The sequence below is a fragment of the Episyrphus balteatus genome, chromosome 2 (genome assembly GCF_945859705.1).
Source record: "Episyrphus balteatus chromosome 2, idEpiBalt1.1, whole genome shotgun sequence".
Lineage (NCBI taxonomy): Eukaryota > Metazoa > Arthropoda > Insecta > Diptera > Syrphidae > Episyrphus > Episyrphus balteatus.
The window spans coordinates 128,912,921-128,931,696 of record NC_079135.1 but is presented as its reverse complement, the minus strand read 5'-3'; the positions used below and the strand labels follow the sequence as shown (position 1 = coordinate 128,931,696).

The following is an 18,776-nucleotide window of genomic DNA, read 5'->3' as shown; positions in this document are numbered from 1 at the left end:
TCAAAGCGATTGTGCAAGTACTATTCAACAATAAAAAAAATTTAATTTGCTCAAAATAAACAGTTTCCTCTTCTCAATATTTTTTGGTAGCTGCTTGGGCAAGCTATCTGGATAGCTCTTCGTTCAAAAAGATATTCCAGATACGGGTATCCCAGATAGCCTATCCGATAGGTGTTTGAACGTGCCCAATATTTCAAAAACGAATGCCAATAAAAATGTTCTGACTTCAGATTCTAGTTCAGCACATCAAAAACATATAGAAAAGTATATTTTGGTTCTTGTGGCAAAAACCTTGTTGACCAGTGTTATTTTCGAAGTCAGCGACTCATGTATAAAAGCTGTAAAAATTAATTAATTATGTGAGTTAGTTGTTGACCAGTTTTATTTTCGAAGTCAGCGACTCATGTATAAAAGCTGTAAACATTAATTAATTGTGCCCATGATTATGAAAGGTAACTAAGTCACTTTTTGCATTGTTTGAAGAAAAACTTACATAATAATTTTCTTATAGAGATTTAATTATATTTCTTTAAGGAAATCACTAGAGGAGCAATAAAGAAGTTTATTTACTGCAATTTCGCCTTCAAATAAACTTTACCCCTTAAATAATAACTATTTTTAGGCTAGATTTGATGCCATTTTTAGGAGTGACTTAGTCCCCTTTTATAATTAAGAGCACAATTATGTGAGTGAGTGAGTAATAACATAAAACGATGGTGTTAAACAAGAAACTAAGTTCTGTGCTATTAGATATTTGTTTTCCTTCCAATATGGGCAATTTTACTCGAAAAGTTGACTGGAAAGTTAGACAGAAAAACCTCCCTCGATTTACTCGTCTACCTTAATTTCCGTTCAAAAATGACATTGGGTCTTTTCACGAAATTCATTCATATCAAAAATTTACTACGATTGCCGGAAAATTTCATACAAATCGTCACTATGATCAGATTTTTTAATTGTTTTTTCGGGAGTCGTAGAAAATTTCCAATACGAATGGAATTCGTGATAAGGGTGATTGACTAAATATTTAGTCCGTAATGATTTCAGAACGTGCCCATTTTCAACGTTCTTACAATCAAGATTATGAATGTTCTTTTGGATAAAAAATATATATTTCTTAAGAAACCATGATTTCGAATCAGAAAATGACCATCAACTGCAAAAACGAACAAAAGAAAAACAAATTTTTGTTATATTTATACTTTCTCTAAAAAATATTATAACTTTTTTATTTAGTTTTCTTTTACTTCTCTAAATAATTACATATTAGTATTAGTTGATTTTCCTTTTGTTTTTATTTTTATATAAATTAAATAATCAAGCATTTCACATTGAAATTGAGCAGCTTTAAAAAGAAAAATTAATAAATTATTATTTTTTTTTTTTATTTGATTAATTGAAAATTTTATTATATCCGAAAATTGTTATTGTTGTTGGTATTTTTTTTTTAAATTTATTAATACATATTTTCTTACAAAATAGCAACATTTTTTTTATTTTAATCAATGGATACTTAGCGAGCTTATAATAATTATAAAGGACTTGACTTGACAAAATGATAGAAATATTAATTTTTTTTATTAAGAACAAAATATGTGAAAGCTGCTTATTTGTTTGTTTGTTTATTAATTAATAAATTCTTGTCATTTAACACTTAAATTGAGAAATAAAAGGCAAAAGTGAGTGTTTTTTTTTTTTTTGTTGATTTGTTTATAATAATAAAGTTTTGAGAACACGTTATGAGTTATGTGTTTGGGTGTGTGTTGTTTTGTTACTTGTGTAGTTCGCTTCATTTGGGACCGACCATTCAGTTCTAGTTTCAAAATTAAGCCGTGTCATGGATGTTCAAACGGAAGATATCGTGCGCACAGAAAAATGTTCCAGCCAATGGTTTAAGAACAAAAACTTGTGAGAACGCATGTGGTGGATCTTCATCACACTGAAAATTAAATAAAAAAAAAATGAACTGTATTAGTCAAATATTGAATAAGAAATTAAATAAAGAAAAAACATTTAGTTATATTAATACATATTCATGCTTCAGTATTAAACATCCCTGGGAGAAGATATTAGAAGGGAAATCATAAAATAAATATAAAAAAGTATTAATATGTTTCCCAATTAATTTTACTGTCTATATTCAATGCTGAAAAAGCGAGTTGTATTCAAATACAGGGTGGCGAATAAGTAGCGTTATGATTTTTAACCCTCTGTAGGCACACCTCTTTTTTGCAGATTTGGTTTATACATTTTCATGTCGCTAGAACTTTTTTTGGTCTCACTCTTTTATAAAGAATCATATATGAAATTGATGTAGAATTTTCCGAGGAATTCGAATATTGTATTCACAATTCCAAAAAAATGTTTTTTCACTTTTATAAAGACACTTTTTTGTGGCCACTTTTTATTTTTGTCCTGCCAAATTCGCACCCGTGTGCCGACAGAGGGTTAAAAAATGTTGCAAATTTATGATAAAACGACTCGGATATCAGCAAAAAATCGAATTTCGTAAAATTGAGTTTGAAAGTCAAACCATAATATGAAAATTTATTTCATGTTCTAAATGCATCAATTATTATTATTATATCATTACAATTTTTAATAGATGTGCTGCAATATTTTATCGATTAGTTAAGCATTTTCAGCCTGTAGAGATTTTTACCGTGGCAAAAAAACTTTTTATGCATAATGCCTTTTGCTAGCATTTTTTTTTTTTATCAAAAATAACATTTTATATTTTAGGCGTTCAGAATATTAACTTATGTTACATTTTTCAATTTATTCTAATGTTTTTTGGTACACTTAATTTTAAAAAGAGCAGATGGTTTTCCTACTCACGAACAGCAGAACAGTGAAAAAATAGGATATTCTAAATCAATACCGCATATTTTCAACAATGGACTTTGCGCTTTATTTATGGTTAAAGCAAGTGCAAGAAACCAAATAGCAAGGAAACCAAATAGCAAGTCGCCTTTGAATTTTCCACACAAAATGGTAGCTTCAATCAGAGTTGCCATTAACTTCTTAACGGGAAATCTGGTACCATTACAAAGTTTAGGTTGATTGACATTCCGAAGCAATATATGATTTCCCCGGTTACCACCAGGTGCATAAAAAAGCACAAACCCAAACTGTGATTGATCACATCTTGTTTATTGTATCGTACACTTACTTTTGTTGACCATTTAGCTTCGGCACATTAGTTTACACAAACATTTTTAATTCAATGCAATCGTATTCCCTTTCACTTGATCAAGAAATTATTGCTCATCGGACCAGCCAATCGCGACTTTATCGGCCACACACACAAACTCTCTTTTATATGTAAGAAGATATGCCTCGTTGTTCTGGCTAGGCTTTTGTTCACCGGTGGTGAAGCACAAAACTTCACGAAAAATTAATAAGACCCATAGCACAAATAATAAATTGAACAGATGTCTTATTCATAATGGAGAGAAATGATATATGAAACTGAAATTGACCAAAAAAGAGCTTTTCCAAAAGCTTTAAAGTATTCAGTAAATACACACAAAATCATCTCGCTCATCTTCTTTCTTGAAAAAATACCTCTTCTTTCCTATGAGAGTGAGTGAGAAAAAAATTGTTCAATTGAAAAAGAGTCTTTTCAGCTTTATTTTTGAAAGCTCCTTGTCCGGTAAGGAAAAAAAATGATTCATATTTTTCTGAGCAGACAAGATATCTGTATGATTATATCATCAGTGCCCATAGTTTATTTTACAAAACAATGGAAGCGCAATTCGCATTTTATACACTTAAAAGCTCATAAGCCACAAAAGTCGGTCTACAAGTTCAAGATCTCCTCACACATAGTTTCGAAAAAAAAAGCTTTAATGACGTAAACATTACACTAGTGCTTACCGCTGAATTCCTTTGAAGCTAAAATTGAGGATACAATAAACCTTAAACATGGCAGTACAATTTCTACCTTTATAATTTGTCAAAAGCATATAAATATATTCATTTCCAGGCTACTTAAAACATACAAATGAGTGAATCTTAAATGTATTAGAAAATGCAATAACATCAGCATTTTATTAACAAACCGGGAAGCTTGTCGTCGCTTTTTGAGGTCAACCCGGTAAACCCCACAAGCGGATCACTAGTATAAAGCAGAGACAGATCTCGAAATCGAGATCATAATAGCGACGTACAAAGAAATAAGAAATGATTCTTAAATTTCTTCAATAAATGAACCTCATACTTAGGTATTAGACATTGAAATATTTCAAAAGTAAAGTTTTTTTTTTTTAATTTTCAACGCTGCCATATTATTGTGTAATTTGGATTATGGTATGAGTTATGATATGAAACTATTTACAGTGCTTTGAAAGCCAACAAAATAAAAAATAGGTGCAAATAAGTATTTTGTTTTGTTAAATTAACTAGCGCCCATCAATATCGTGTCATGTTGGGATATGTTTTTACATAAGAAGTTAGAAGGATAATTATTTTCAAGAAACTTAAAAAAAATTAGTGTTTTAAAAAAGGGCACACCAAACAAAAATAAATTTAAGTTAAAAAAAAAAGGTTCACATAATTAAATTATAAACCTTTTTACGTACGAATAACAATCGCTCTCTTTCTCTCTTTCTTGTGTCATCATTTTTTAAAATTATTTGACATTTATGATTAAAAATTGATTTTGTTTATAAATAGGTCTCGTTTAACTAAGTCTTAATCTTGGGAAATTGCTTTGATCAGGCTACAGATCGTGCAGAGCCAACCGGAAGACATCGTGTTGAACGAAGAAACTGTTTGCAATCGGCTTAAGCACGAATGTCTGTATGTATGCGTGTGGTTGATCATCATCTGTCTGTTGCCATGCGAAAGACATAGATTACCATCATCGTTTACACATCATCGCACCGCACCGACCGCAGCGAAAAGTTTCAAAAAATGAATAAACAAATAAACAGAAACATATATATTTTATATATAAAATCACAAATTAACTACAGCAATGCTTTTATAAAAAAAAATTAAGAAAAATATTTAGAGTTTCGTTTAATTAAGCTAGAAGCAGATATATTGTACCGAAATAACATGACTTACCTTCAATCGTCCTAGAACATTAATTAGGACACCACCATCGAACATGGGCTGTGAATCCACGGCAGTAATTACCCTTTTAATTTTTTGAAATGTTAAACTCTGCAAAAGGGATTAAATTTAATTTATTTAATATTAATATTAAATTGATATTTAATTTATTCTGGTATTAATACTTACAGACAGTTTTTCCATAATTTTTGGCGCCCCTTGTATTTGTAGGCCTTCAAAGGTCATGAATGAGTCTGTAGCCTGAAAAAAGTGTTTAAATAAATAAAAAAAAAACAATGATAACTAGTTTAAAATATCTGGATATAAAATGTCAAATGTCAAAAATAAATCCAAATTGTTATCCCGATTTTAACTATGAAAATAATTAAAAAATAGTTAAAAATGACTATTTTTTTCTCTGTGTGATAGTGAATATTATGGATTTGGATTTATTTTTGACATTTTAATTTCTTTACATCCAGATGTATTTTTAAACTAGTGAATAATATGGCCGTAAGTGTAATAAGATTTCTATTCCTTCAGATTTAAGACTCAGAAAGAAAAAAAGCTTTAATGAAAGATATCGGTATCATGAAGAAGTTACTGAAACATTTCGGTCTAATCAACTAATGATTTCCGAAGAGAATGGGCCCTATCGTGAACTCCAGGTGAATATTGTTTCCGTGGAAAGAATTGTTTTAAAGGCAAATATATCCAAAAACTTAAACCCCATATGACATACAAGAATTTACTGTAGCGTTAGAAATATAGGTTGGAAATAAACTTTTGTAAAATCATATTCAGTACTAAATATACTCCATTGCTTTTAATTACAGCATACTTAGTAAAGTTGATATTGTCTGACAACAAAAATTTAAGATATTTTTTAAACTCTTGAACAATTTCGATACGCATATTATTTAGGACCCAATTTTTTGCAAAACTTTAATTGTTTGGATGTTCATGAGAAGTCCCCAATATTCACAAAATGATTGAAGTCTGTTTATTTGTAACTGGAACGCATGCCTTTTTATTTTAAGGAATTCGACATTAATTGTGTGCATATAACAAAACTTTTACCGTTGTACCTGCAACACAGCCCGGAAGTTACTCACACATTTCGTTAATGAAAAGCGCAAGGAGTGATGTACCAAGGACACATCCCTGAGGAACTCGGTTTCAAACTTATCAGAAAACTTGTTTCCATCACAGGCCCTTGCATTAGTTGACGATACATAATTAAGTAAGTTATTATAATTTAAAGCAGTTTAAAGAAGTTTTCACGTAAAACCTAAACAGGACGGTTTGTAAATTAAGTTATGTCTTTTAACCTTGTCAATAGTGGTCTTAAAATCAACCAAGCAAGGATCAAGTTTTTTTTTTTTTTCTTTTCAATTAACCTTTTGGTTACACACTTCATAACTTGAAATTTGCACCATGGTCAAAAATTCTGGACGGAAGCAAGCATGGAACGCTCTAGGTTAAGTTAGATTAACGTGGTTAATGAATTAAATCTTTGATTCACGTGAATAGGCCTGTATATTTTTGGTTCGATCGGCCGAGTTCGTCCGACAACGCCCGAGCATAATCCGACGACGGATTTGGTGTACGCGAGCCGATCGTTGTGACGATTTATATGAAATTTTTCTCCACGAACCGTTGCAAATTTCCGATACGTATGGAATTCGTGATAAAGCCGATTAAGTATTAAGAGCGCTTCAGATCTAGTACTGGCCAGATAGAACGCACTCAGGCCTGATTCTTGAGGTATGCAGAGTCATATTTACTTTAATGCTGTGTACATGAAACAAAGGGAGAGCTTGTTTCTGATTCAATAGGTGCGTCCCCACCAAGTGATATCTCTGAGATTTTTTAAGTAAGACAAAAAATCTCAGCTGAGCGCTCACTTTTTTTTCAGAGATTTCTGAGACGAACATTTTTTGGATTCAATTTCTCAGTTCTCTTTCTTTAATTTTTTTTTGTTATTGTTTTGATGTTTGTTTTTGGCGGTGTGCAGTTATAAGTGTGAAAAATTTAATGAAAATTTAAAGAAAACGTTAATATTTTGAGCTTGCTTCAAGAAATAACTTACAATTTAATATTTAAAAAAAAGGTTGCAATTGTGTGAAGTTACAGTTGAAGTGTTGGATTTGAAAAAAAAAAATTGGATTCATGTGAGAAACTTGTCCCACAAAATTATTTTGCTCTCTTTCAAAATGACATTGAGCCCTCAGAGATTTTTTCTTGGTGGGACGCGCCTATATGGCTCATATGCAAAAAGAATGAGCTTAATTATTAAAAAATCTACTTTTTTTTTTATGATACAAATTTCATGCTCCAATGTTCGCTTTAGTCATAATTTGTCGGCTCATGAACGGGCAGAGCACAAAAATGTATATTTTTCAATTTACCTCAAAACCCCAAAAATTAGTACTAGAAAAACTTTCCTCGAAATGGTGGTGATCTCTTCAAAACGACTTTAGGAGTCTAGAAATAGTATCAATGTGAATGATATATTATTATACATACTAAGATAATAGGTTTTAAATAAATCAAATATAACTTTATTTCTTGGGGCAGAGACCGATTTTTACAAAAAAATGCTTTTATGCACCTCCGAAACACTAAGGCCATAAGCAATTTTTTCTTTTGTTTTTGTTGCAACTTTTTTGATAAAATTGTTTATTACAGCCATACTTGGATAGGATACTGAGTAAAAATACCCAAAAAATTATGAGTGTAAGACTACATTATGTATTCAGATTCTAAGAGCGTTCCCGGAAATGACGTTTTGACCTTAATTTATTTTTTATTTTTTATGTAACAAAGTAAAACGAAATATTTTGAGATTATATTGTAGTGGCCTTGATTTTTGATCATAATATCACCAAAAAATTTAAATTTCAATCTAGCTATACCCCAAAACAAGCGTTCTCAGAATGACGGTTAATTGATGTACGGTACTTAAAAATGAAACTAACCCCCTGAATACAATGGTGTGGCTGTAGCTTTAAAGAATTCTCAACTTTTTGCCCAGCTGCCGCCAACTTTTGTTGTTGTTTCCCTCAGTAAAATTTTGACAGTTCTACAAGCTACAGCCACAGCTACACCATTGTATTCAGCCAGTAAAAATAGTTTCTAACATACATTTTATATATTTATCCACAAAAATGGTGTGGATTGATAAATCTATATAAAATTAACTTTAAAAACTGCTTGCAGCACCCTTTTGTACGTTAGATGATTAAAATATTGATACATTAAAAAATTTTGGTATTATGCGTCATTTTTCTTGGACAACTATTATCAATGTATAAAAAATAACAAAACTTAATTTTTTTGTAAGAGATGTACCAATTAATAAATAGTATTGCGTATAATATGTAGTGTTAAGAATAGAAATACTCAAAAATAATTAACTTTTATGTGATTTTAAGCCATTTGATTTTCAGTTTGTGAGTTATGGACATGTCCGGGAACGCTTTTTTTGGGTATATTAGATGCAATAAAAAATGGAAACTTATAGCGTTTTCGTTTGGAAATTCTTAGAACTGTCCGGGACTGTCCGATCCGGAATGCCAAGCGATCAGAGTTGGATACTTTTGTTTGATTCTGAAGTTTGGGTTTCTTTGTATTTGTGAAGCGTCAAATGCGAACGTCTGATGAAAGTTTTGTTTTGTTTATTTTTTTTATTATTATTAGGTCTGTTTAATGCAGAAAAACTGGAACAGAAAATATCAGAACAGCACAAATTCTTGAAAACTGTCAGAAAAAAAAAGATCAGAAAAGTACACCTTCCTATTTTATAGGGTTGACTTGTGCCTATCAGTTTTGAAACTTAAAATTAAAACAAATTTTTTTTGTTATGACTTTTCATTCAAATAAATTATAATTAATCAGAATATTTGTTCACATTTTGAATTTTTCTTCATATTAAGAAGATTCTTAACAAATTTTCATTATTTTGAATTTATTTAAATATATTTTTGTAAGAATAAAACAAATCAGTTGCTGTTTGACACTTCTCACTCGTTTGCTCTACCTCAAAAGTAGGAGCAGAAAAACTTGAACTAATCTGTTCTGGAAAACTTCATGGAACACAAAATGACAGTTTGTAGAACAGTTTAGGGCAAGGTTTTTCTTCATGAAACACACAAACCTGTACTTTTCGAATCTTTTCTGTGCGGATCAGATTCATTAAACAGACCTATTAAGTTATCTTTTTTTTTTGTTTTCTTCACTTTATTTAAATATAGTTTAAAGTTTGTGCATAGTTAAAAATCTTAAAATTGAGAAATGAACAACAAAGAATGACATTTCATTACTTTGACGTCTTAAGTGTAAACATGTGTGCGTGATTCTGGTTTTGATTCTGCCTCAAAATTCAGAATAGATTTTCTCTTCTTTTCAGAATTAGAACTGTCATTGAGTGCCAAACGATCAGTTTCAGAATCGTTCGGAAGAATTCCGGACAGTTCCGGACGACCAAACGAAAACGCTATTATCTAACCGAAACAAATATATTCTTAGATGCGTGCCAACTATTTTAATTGGTAAATGAGAAAAAAGCTTTAAATAAATGTTATTTTGATTAAAAAAAAATGCCTGGACTTTAAATTTTCCACCTCCATGATTTTGACCCTTAAGCTTTATCTCACTTTTCAGTAAATTTTCTTGAGATCTTTCTCGAGAAAATGAGATAGATCTCAAGAAAATGTACTGAAAAGTGAGATAAGAGCTAAAGCTCATTTTTATTGCATACGACCCCCAATGTCTCGAAATGCAAAGTAGGAGGGAATGAGTCGACAATGGCGCCAACATTAATAAAGTACTCTTTATTTTGGATGTACTTGAGGTGATTACAATCAGAGGATAGGTCTAAGTAGTGTTAGTGCCATCATCTGAACTTGACCTTGAGGATTGTTAATGAACTTCGGCGAGCCAGTTTTAACAGAATTTTAAACTGTATCAAATGAACTCAAAATGCATTGATTCCATCTATGAATCAATACATTTCAGATTTCACAATGATAAAAAAAAATAATGAGAACCAGAACATTCTAGAATTCAATGCAATATTTTAGCAAGATAATTGAAATGCAAGACTTGTATCTTTCAAAGCAAAAAATTATCATTTTCTCAAATTCCATTGTTTGAAAAAAAAATCCAATAAGCTAAATTTTTTTCCAATTGCTTCCACAGAATACAACCTTCTGCTTCTCAGCCTTCCTAATTTGAGGTTAGGACTCTCATACGCAAAAAAAAGTTTCTCCAAAAATACTTGGGTGTTTCCACCCAAAGTTACCGGGTTATTTAAAAACTACATAAAATCATATTTAATTTATTGCAAATTTGATTTTTTAGCATAAATACTTACACTATAAAAGTTAACAACATTTGCCCTTTGTAATGGATCATCGAATAGTGCATAGTATTGTTGTACAAATCCTTTTCCAATATCCTCGTATTGTGGATTCAGGGCCATTGTTGCTATAGTGTGTGAAGTTCAAATCACTTTAGTGTGAAAAATTGATAAGTTTAACGAAAAATAAATAAACTTTGGAAGATATGAAAGATTGCGCGAAGATCTCTCAATAGAAAAATTGCTTATAAGAAGATCCCTTGTCGATGTTGGAAAAAAAAGAATTACAAAAAAAGAATCGCGATTTGCGACACAGGAACAGACGACAAATTGGGTTCCAAATCCAAATTTCCGATGCTGAATCACATTTCGCTTCTTTTTTTTTTCTTGTACGTCAGTTGCATTTTTTTTTATTTGGTTTGTTGAGGTTGGCTGCAATGAGAAGGGATGTGTTGGTTTGTTATGAAAAAGACTGCGTTCAGAGAAAATTATGAGATGTTTTTTATAAGAATTAATAAAATAACAGTAAATAGATTAAAGTATATACAGGGTGTCCCAAAATCACCACCACAGGTGAAAACCATGGTTTCCTGAGGTAATTTTATGTGGAAAAATGTACAAGGTAAATTTCTTCGTTTTAGCTTCCCAACGTAGAGGGAAACATGACAGGGGGGCAATTTGATTTTATAGGGGGAATTCATATTTATATCTAAAAATGCTTTAGTTAAACACTTTTAAACGCACTTACGGCCATATTATTCACTAGTTTAAAAAATACATCTGGATGTAAAGAATGTCAAATGTCAAAAATAAATCCAAGTCCATAATATTCACTACTTAAATCCAATCTTAAATCCAATTTTTTAAATCCAATCTCTTTAAATCCAAACAAATTTAAACTGCTCTCTGAAGGTCTGTTTAACTTTATAAATCCAGATGTAAAATTTAAGTTCAGTTGTTTTGTCAAGTATTTTGTGAAGAAATAATAGAGATAAATGCAAATTATACAAAAATTATTGAATAATCACATAATTTTTTTTTGAGTGAATAATATGAACAAAAAATTAAATCCTTGGATTTATAAAATTCAGATTTAAGTGATTGGATTTAAAATTAACCTCAATCCAAACTAAATCCAGAGTGATTAATATGGCCGTTAGGATTCATTGTGTAAACTGTTACTAAATTCAGTTCCTTGAGTGATGTTTGCCCTCAAATATTAATAGGTTTGTTTTTTATTACAACCGGTCTTAACTGGACAAAAAAAACGCAGTCTGTTAAATACAACAACACCATAGCCCCTTGGGCTTAGTTGTTTAGCCCGGAGATTTCTCTGGGCTTAACTTTTTGAACAGTTTTAACTAGTTTTGCTAGCATACATTTTTATATCTGTTTGTAAAACATACATGAAAAATACAAGAAAAAGACGAAAGCGAAAAATATGACAACTCAAAATTTTTGTTGTGTCTGCTGTTTTCGGAACATTCATGTTGCCGCATCTGGCAATGCCCCACGTTAAATTCGAACTTTAAAAGAAAGAGTCAAACATATATTATACTTCTCATGATATCGCTATGTATAAAGTAAATTCATTGCTCATTGATTAAACCTAACCATAAAATATTTCTTTTCAAAATTTGCGCTCTAAGCAAAAGGACTTAAACGTAACTTAAATATAAAAAAATTTAATTTCATTGATTATACCTAATTAAGATATTTTTTCAGAAATTTAAAGCCTACCACTTTTGTAAATTCTTTTAATAAAGAAAAGTCAAGCTAAAAATTTGGAATTTTATTGCTTAGCCGCAACATTTCTTTAAATTTGTTTAAAGATAACCTTGATTTTGAGTACGCACGAGGTCTGGAAGATTCTGGAATCTGTATTGTAGTTTCACTTCTGAAATCAGCATAGCAAACATCGTTACACCTCTAGAAGCATTTAAGCAGCATATTTTCAACATATTACTGCACTCGATAAATTAAAACGCACCGCACCACCTGTTGATTGCTGCACCTGCTGAGGACGACACGCATACGTCGCTGTTCTTCGTGTTAAGTATAACAAATCCTACATCATCAATTCGCGACTACTCAAGGTAAGGTTTTCTGAAGACTATTTTATTCATATACGATTTATTGTATACATATACATGCGACGACTGGCATCACTTTAGCTGTGTTAAAGTTACCTCATCTATCGCTGAAAAAGATTGGTTATGTCCAAAGTGTTCCAAGGTCGCGACCGATTTATCGAAAGAGCCATCTGTGTCAGGTGTGACCTTTGCACAAAAGGGTGACAAGACACTTACCTACGAAATGAAAAATAAAAAAGCTTTGTCAAGTAGTCACGTGCAGGTTAGGTTACATCAGGTACAAAAATCTTTTTCTCACGATGGAAAAATTTCTGTGGGGAATATATCAAGATCGGTGGATTCAACGAACTCGGTTAAGTTGAGTTTAAAGAGACTAGAAGAGGAAAGACTTTTAAAGAAGCAGCGTGACCAGGAGTATCTCGATGCTAAATATGCACTTCTTGAGCAACTATCAGATGATGGAAATGACGACATCGACCAAGGCAATTCACGTATTCACGATTGGGTAAGCGAGCAGTCGGTACACAAAGCAGTTGTTACAGAGCAGGTTATATTATCTGCTCCGAAACACATCCCTCAGAGTACAACTATTTTTCAGAACGATAATATTCCTCCAAATGACACCTGGATTGGAACTAATCAGCACGCATTGCCAGAAAATCGAGGTCAATGGCCTGAAAGACAGAATATGCAGTTTCCACCTTCTAATACGTTACCTCCAGCAAACATCACAAATTCAACTGGAAATGCTCTAGGTCCTGACCATTACTATGATCGATTTCTTCCCACCAATGCTCCAAATCTCAACAGCCAACAAATTGCATCAAGGCATATAATGCATAAAGAACTTCCAAGCTTCTCTGGTCGACCTGAGGAATGGCCGTTGTTCATAAGCTGTTTTGAAAACTCAACTCGCGTATGCGGACTTTCCAATGACGAAAATCTTATTCGTTTGCAGAAGAGTTTGAAGGGTAAGGCATTAGAATCCGTTCGAGCTCAGTTACTGTACCCTCACCAGCTATCCAACATTATTTCGACTTTGCGCATGCTATTTGGCCGCCCAGAAGCAATTATAAATTCATTGATATCGAAGATAAGATCTGAACCTTCACCAAAAAATGAACAACTGGATTCTCTAATTAACTTTGCATTGTCCGTCCGTAATATTGTGGCTACTATGGAAACCAGTGGTCTACACTCACATCTTAATAGCCCATACTTACTTCAAGAGCTAATTCAGAAGTTGCCTTATCAAACAAAGTTAAACTGGGGAATGTACAAAGTAGGAACAGACGCGCTGGTAAATCTTTCCACTTTTAGTAACTGGTTGTACAGGGTTGCTGAAGGTGCATGTCAGGTGACAGAGATAAGCCTTTCAAAAACATTTGAGCCCAGGAACGAAAGAAAGAAAGCACATAACATCCCGATACTAAATGTGCATCAACACCCAGTTACTTCAGATATAAATAAACCAGATAAAAGGTGCGTCGTCTGTAATGGAACCTGCCAGCTTGTTGAACAATGCAGCAAATTCAAGGCACTCGTATTGAAAGAAAAGTGGAACGTAGTTAATCGAAACTTCCTTTGTCGCACATGTCTGGTAAACCATAATAGACGCAGATGCACATCTGAAAAAACTTGTGGGGTAAATGGTTGTACATACAAGCACCACCACATGTTGCATAAGTACACTGATTCAGCTGCTCCACATGTTGAAGATAAAAAATGCAACGCTCATGCTGCGAAAGAGAACCCAATACTTTTTAAGATTTTACCTGTTACCTTGTACAACAATGAGAACCAAGTACATACTTACGCGTTTTTAGATGACGGTTCGTCAGTCTCTCTTATTGAATCGAATATAGCAGAAGAGCTGGGATTAGATGGTGAAAGAAATCCATTATGTCTTAATTGGACATCAGGTATTCAGCGATCAGAAGAAGATTCTAAAGTCGTTAATCTACAGATATCTGGATATAAATCTACAAAAATCTTCCCGCTTCTTCAAGTTAGAACTATAGAATCACTTGAATTACCAGTTCAAACCATGGACTTTGATGACATCCAGAAACGCTTCAAGTACTTGCAAGGTATTCCTGCTAGGTCGTATCATGATATTCAACCGCGAATACTAATCGGACTTGATCATTGCAATTTAGTTAACTACCAAAAAATCCGAGAATCAAATGTCGATGAGCCTGTAGCTGTCAAAACACGTTTAGGGTGGGCAGTTTTCGGACCACACAGAAGTAATAAAAACGGAAAAGTTATGCACATTGAGCATATAAGTTGTTTTATATGTGATTGTCAGACTAAAATTGATGAACGACTCAACGAGCTTGTTAAGGAATACTTCCAAATCGAAAATATTGGTTCAGTACAAAATAAATTTCAAATGAATGCAGATGATAAAAAGGCCCAAGCTATTTTGGATGGAAGTACAATCAACATTGGGAAAAGATACGCCGTTGGTTTACTTTGGAAGGATGAGAATACTGTTCTACCCAACAACAGGTCACTAGCTGAACGTAGGCTCATATGTCTTGAAAAGCAACTTAAAAGAAACCCTTCACTCGAAGACAAACTGAATAAACAAATCGCCTATTATGTAGAGAAAGGATATTCCCGAAAGCTTACAAAGAACGAACTGCTTGACACAAGTTTATCTAGAATTTGGTACCTGCCAATATTTCCGGTAGTCAATCCTAATAAACCAGCTAAAGTTCGTCTAGTGTGGGATGCAGCCGCAACTTATTCTGGAATATCTCTCAACTCAAAGCTCCTTACCGGTCCCGATACGTTACCCGCCCTTTCCGATGTTCTCTTCCGTTTTCGCCAACGCAAGTTTGCCATTTGTGGCGATATTAAAGAAATGTTTCACCAAATTGAAATTCTGGAATCCGATCAAAACGCTCAACGCTTTCTCTGGAGAAACAAAGACACCGGTCAAATCGAAGATTATCTGATGCGAGTAATGACTTTTGGTTCTACGTGCTCGCCATACTGCGCTCAGTACATTAAAAATAAGAATGCTTCGACATACCTTTCACAACATCCTAGAGCAGTGGAAGCGATTATGAAAAATCATTATGTGGATGATTATCTAGATAGTTTAGACACGGAAGAAGAGGCAGTGTTGTTGGCTAAAGAGGTGATTCGCATACACGAAAGCGGTGGATTTCAAATCCGGAACTTTATAAGCAATTCAAATAACATCGTTGAGAAGCTTGGTGATAGGTCCGCAAAATTCGATAAAATTTTCGAAAACCGAAAAGGAATTAACGAGTCTGAGAAGATTTTAGGAATGTGGTGGTCCCCATCCGAAGATTTGTTCTCATTTAGCTGCACCCTACATAAATTAAGTGATGAAATCTGGAAAGCTGAACAAGCACCCACGAAGAGACAAGTTTTAAGGACACTCATGAGTATCTTCGATCCCCTGGGGCTGATTTCAAATTTCCTGGTACTTCTGAAAATCCTGCTTCAAGAAATATGGCGTAGTAATGTAGAATGGGACGAACAAATAAAATCTGAGCATTTCCGAAGCTGGTGTCAGTGGCTTCAACTCTTACCGAAAATAGGCATGCTACAAATCAGGAGGCCCTATCTATTCGAAATAAGTTCCTACGACAATTGCCAAGTCGAGCTTCACACCTTTGTAGATGCAAGCATGTCTGCGTATGCTGCAGTCGCCTATTTGCGTGTCGTAAAAGGGGAACAAATAGAATGTAGCTTAGTAGCCTCCAGAACAAAAGTCTCTCCCTTGAAACTTATATCAGTTCCACGTCTAGAACTAGAAGCTGCCGTGCTTGGAGTGAGGTTGGCCAAATCGATCAAAAGAGGACACACCGTGGAAATACATAAAAGTTATTTTTGGTCGGATTCGAAAACTGCACTTTGCTGGATTAAGAACGACTGTAGGCGATTCAAACAATTCGTAGCTTTTAGAGTTGGTGAGATCCTAGAAGAATCTAATCCCAAAGAATGGCAATGGATCCCAACCGGTGAAAATGTTGCCGACGAGGCCACAAAGTGGAATACCAAACTTGACCTTCAGTCCGATAGTCGTTGGTACAAGGGACCTCTATTTCTATACCTACCAGAAGGTAATTGGCCAAGAGCAATTGATAAATTCTCCACAAACGAAGAGGTAAGGGTACTTATTCATCAAATCGCCGATCCATCACCCATCATTGACTGTGAGAGATTTTCCAAATGGAAGCGACTTAAGAGATCAATGGCTTATGCGCTCCGTTTTATCAACCTCGCAAGATGGGGCAAAGAACTATTGGAGGATGTCTCTTTAACCCCAACGGAAATCGTTGCTGCGGAAAACTTCCTATACGGACTCTGTCAATCTCAATCGTTTTCAAAAGAGTGGTCTGTGCTCAAGAAAAACAAATATGGTAACGCAAAAAACATAACGTTGGAAAAATCAAGTTCGCTATTTAAGACCAGTCCATACATGGACTCAAACAATGTAATTAGAATTAAAGGTCGTATAGACGCAGCAGAACACGTCAACAATGCTTGCAAAAGACCTATCATTCTGCCTAATAATCACCGGATTACTCTTCTCATAATTCAAGACTACCACGAAAGATTTCAGCATAGATTTTCTGAAACTGTTGTTAACGAAATCCGTCAAATCTTCTTCATACCATCATTAAGAGCAACTGTGAAAAAAGTCGAACTCGCCTGTCAAATATGCCAAATTCGTAAAGCAAAACCTGAACCTCCATTGATGGCCGACCTACCTCCTGCAAGACTCAAGTCATTTACGAATCCATTTTCCTATGTTGGCGTCGATTACTTCGGTCCTATGTTTGTCTCCGTGGGGAGACGTCTGGAGAAACGTTGGGGGGTTCTATTTACCTGTTTGACTATCAGAGCCATCCATATAGAAGTCGCACACAGCCTGTCTAGCGATTCCTGTATTCTCGCCCTCAAACGCTTTTGTTCCAGAAGAGGCAAACCTGTTGAGCTATGGAGTGACAACGGCACTAATTTTAAAGGGGCAAACCAAGAACTTAAGAATGCAGTTGCTAGCCTATCGAATGGTAACGATTTATCGGAGAAAGTCATGAATCAGGGCATTAATTGGAAATTCATTCCACCAGCTTCCCCTCATATGGGAGGGAGCTGGGAGCGCCTGGTTCGCTCAGTTAAAGAAGCCTTGGGGCAAATAACAACTACTCGAAACCCAAAAGATGAGCTACTCCTAAGTATGATGGCCGAAGTCGAACACATTATCAATTCTAGGCCCTTGACCTATGTCCCAGTCGATACCGAAACTGAAGAGGCTTTAACACCAAATCATTTCCTTCTTGGCTCGTCTAATGGAATTAAACATTTTTGTGAAATAGACGACAGCGCTGGATCTTTGAGGAAGAACTGGATTGCATGCGAAAACTTCGGAAACCACTTCTGGAAACGATGGGTAAAGGAGTACCTTCCTACGTTGACTTTGAGGTCCAAGTGGTTCGTTGAGACAAAACCTTTAGCAGTGGGGGATATAGTGATTATTGTAGATGAAAATAGTCCCAGAAATACCTGGCCGAAAGGAAAAGTAATAAAAACTTTACCAAGCGTAGATGGCCAAGTACGGTCGGCTGTTATTAAGACAAAAGATGGTGTCTACACCCGCCCGGCCACCAAGTTAGCAGTTCTCGAAGTGGGTCAGATAGAAATTGGTAATCCGAACGAGACGTCCGTCTTACCAGGGGGGAGTGTTGCCGCATCTGGCAATGCCCCACGTTAAATTCGAACTTTAAAAGAAAGAGTCAAACATATATTATACTTCTCATGATATCGCTATGTATAAAGTAAATTCATTGCTCATTGATTAAACCTAACCATAAAATATTTCTTTTCAAAATTTGCGCTCTAAGCAAAAGGACTTAAACGTAACTTAAATATAAAAAAATTTAATTTCATTGATTATACCTAATTAAGATATTTTTTCAGAAATTTAAAGCCTACCACTTTTGTAAATTCTTTTAATAAAGAAAAGTCAAGCTAAAAATTTGGAATTTTATTGCTTAGCCGCAACAATTCAATATACAGTGCTGCCAAGATTTCAGGTTAACCCCCAGGCGTTTTTTTTGTCCAGTTAAGACCGGTGGTAATAAAAAACACACCTAGTATGAAGTATTTCAAATTTTAAAGAGCGGGAAAAATTCTTTCAGAAAAATAAAAATTGTCCATAATACCGAAATTTTTTGTTTCGGTATTTTATATGTTTATAGAAAAATGACTTA

General features: G+C 33.8%; 3 protein-coding genes across 4 annotated transcripts in view; 1 reads left to right on the top strand and 2 right to left on the bottom strand.

Annotated features, from left to right (window-relative positions):
* LOC129908207 (bifunctional phosphoribosylaminoimidazole carboxylase/phosphoribosylaminoimidazole succinocarboxamide synthetase) overlaps positions 1–18,776 on the bottom strand; it is a 91,177-nt gene that overhangs the window by 52,233 nt on the left and 20,168 nt on the right. The window lies entirely within an intron of this gene.
* LOC129908216 (probable nuclear transport factor 2) lies at positions 1,392–10,811 on the bottom strand. Of its 2 annotated transcripts, XR_008771234.1 has the most exons (5): positions 10,439–10,811; positions 5,251–5,322; positions 5,074–5,172; positions 4,584–4,834; positions 1,804–1,939 (listed from the first exon to the last, which is right to left on the bottom strand). XR_008771234.1 is itself a non-coding variant. In XM_055984578.1 (4 exons), exons 1-4 carry the CDS (start codon positions 10,544–10,546, stop codon positions 1,826–1,828), a joined length of 393 nt encoding a protein of 130 aa, XP_055840553.1. In that variant the 5' UTR covers positions 10,547–10,802; the 3' UTR covers positions 1,392–1,825. The 2 variants fall into 2 exon arrangements, 1 of the variants encoding a protein (XP_055840553.1); XM_055984578.1 differs by lacking the exon at positions 4,584–4,834 and having other exon boundaries at positions 1,392–1,939; positions 10,439–10,802.
* LOC129909755 (uncharacterized) lies at positions 12,740–18,277 on the top strand. Its single transcript, XM_055986826.1, has one exon. The coding sequence runs from the start codon at positions 12,740–12,742 to the stop codon at positions 18,275–18,277; it is 5,538 nt and encodes a 1,845-aa protein (XP_055842801.1).

What these genes read in the sequence shown, in the direction of transcription:
- LOC129908216 (XM_055984578.1), bottom strand. Translation starts at nt 10,546, where the DNA reads ATGGCCCTGAATCCACAATACGAGGATATTGGAAAAGGATTTGTACAA. An exon ending in AAATTATGGAAAAACTGTCT is followed by an intron (nt 5,173 to 5,250) that starts GTAAGTATTAAT and finishes TCCCTTTTGCAG; the next exon opens with AGTTTAACATTTCAAAAAAT. An exon ending in ATGTTCTAGGACGATTGAAG is followed by an intron (nt 1,940 to 5,073) that starts GTAAGTCATGTT and finishes TTTAATTTTCAG; the next exon opens with TGTGATGAAGATCCACCACA.
- LOC129909755 (XM_055986826.1), top strand. Translation starts at nt 12,740, where the DNA reads ATGAAAAATAAAAAAGCTTTGTCAAGTAGTCACGTGCAGGTTAGGTTA.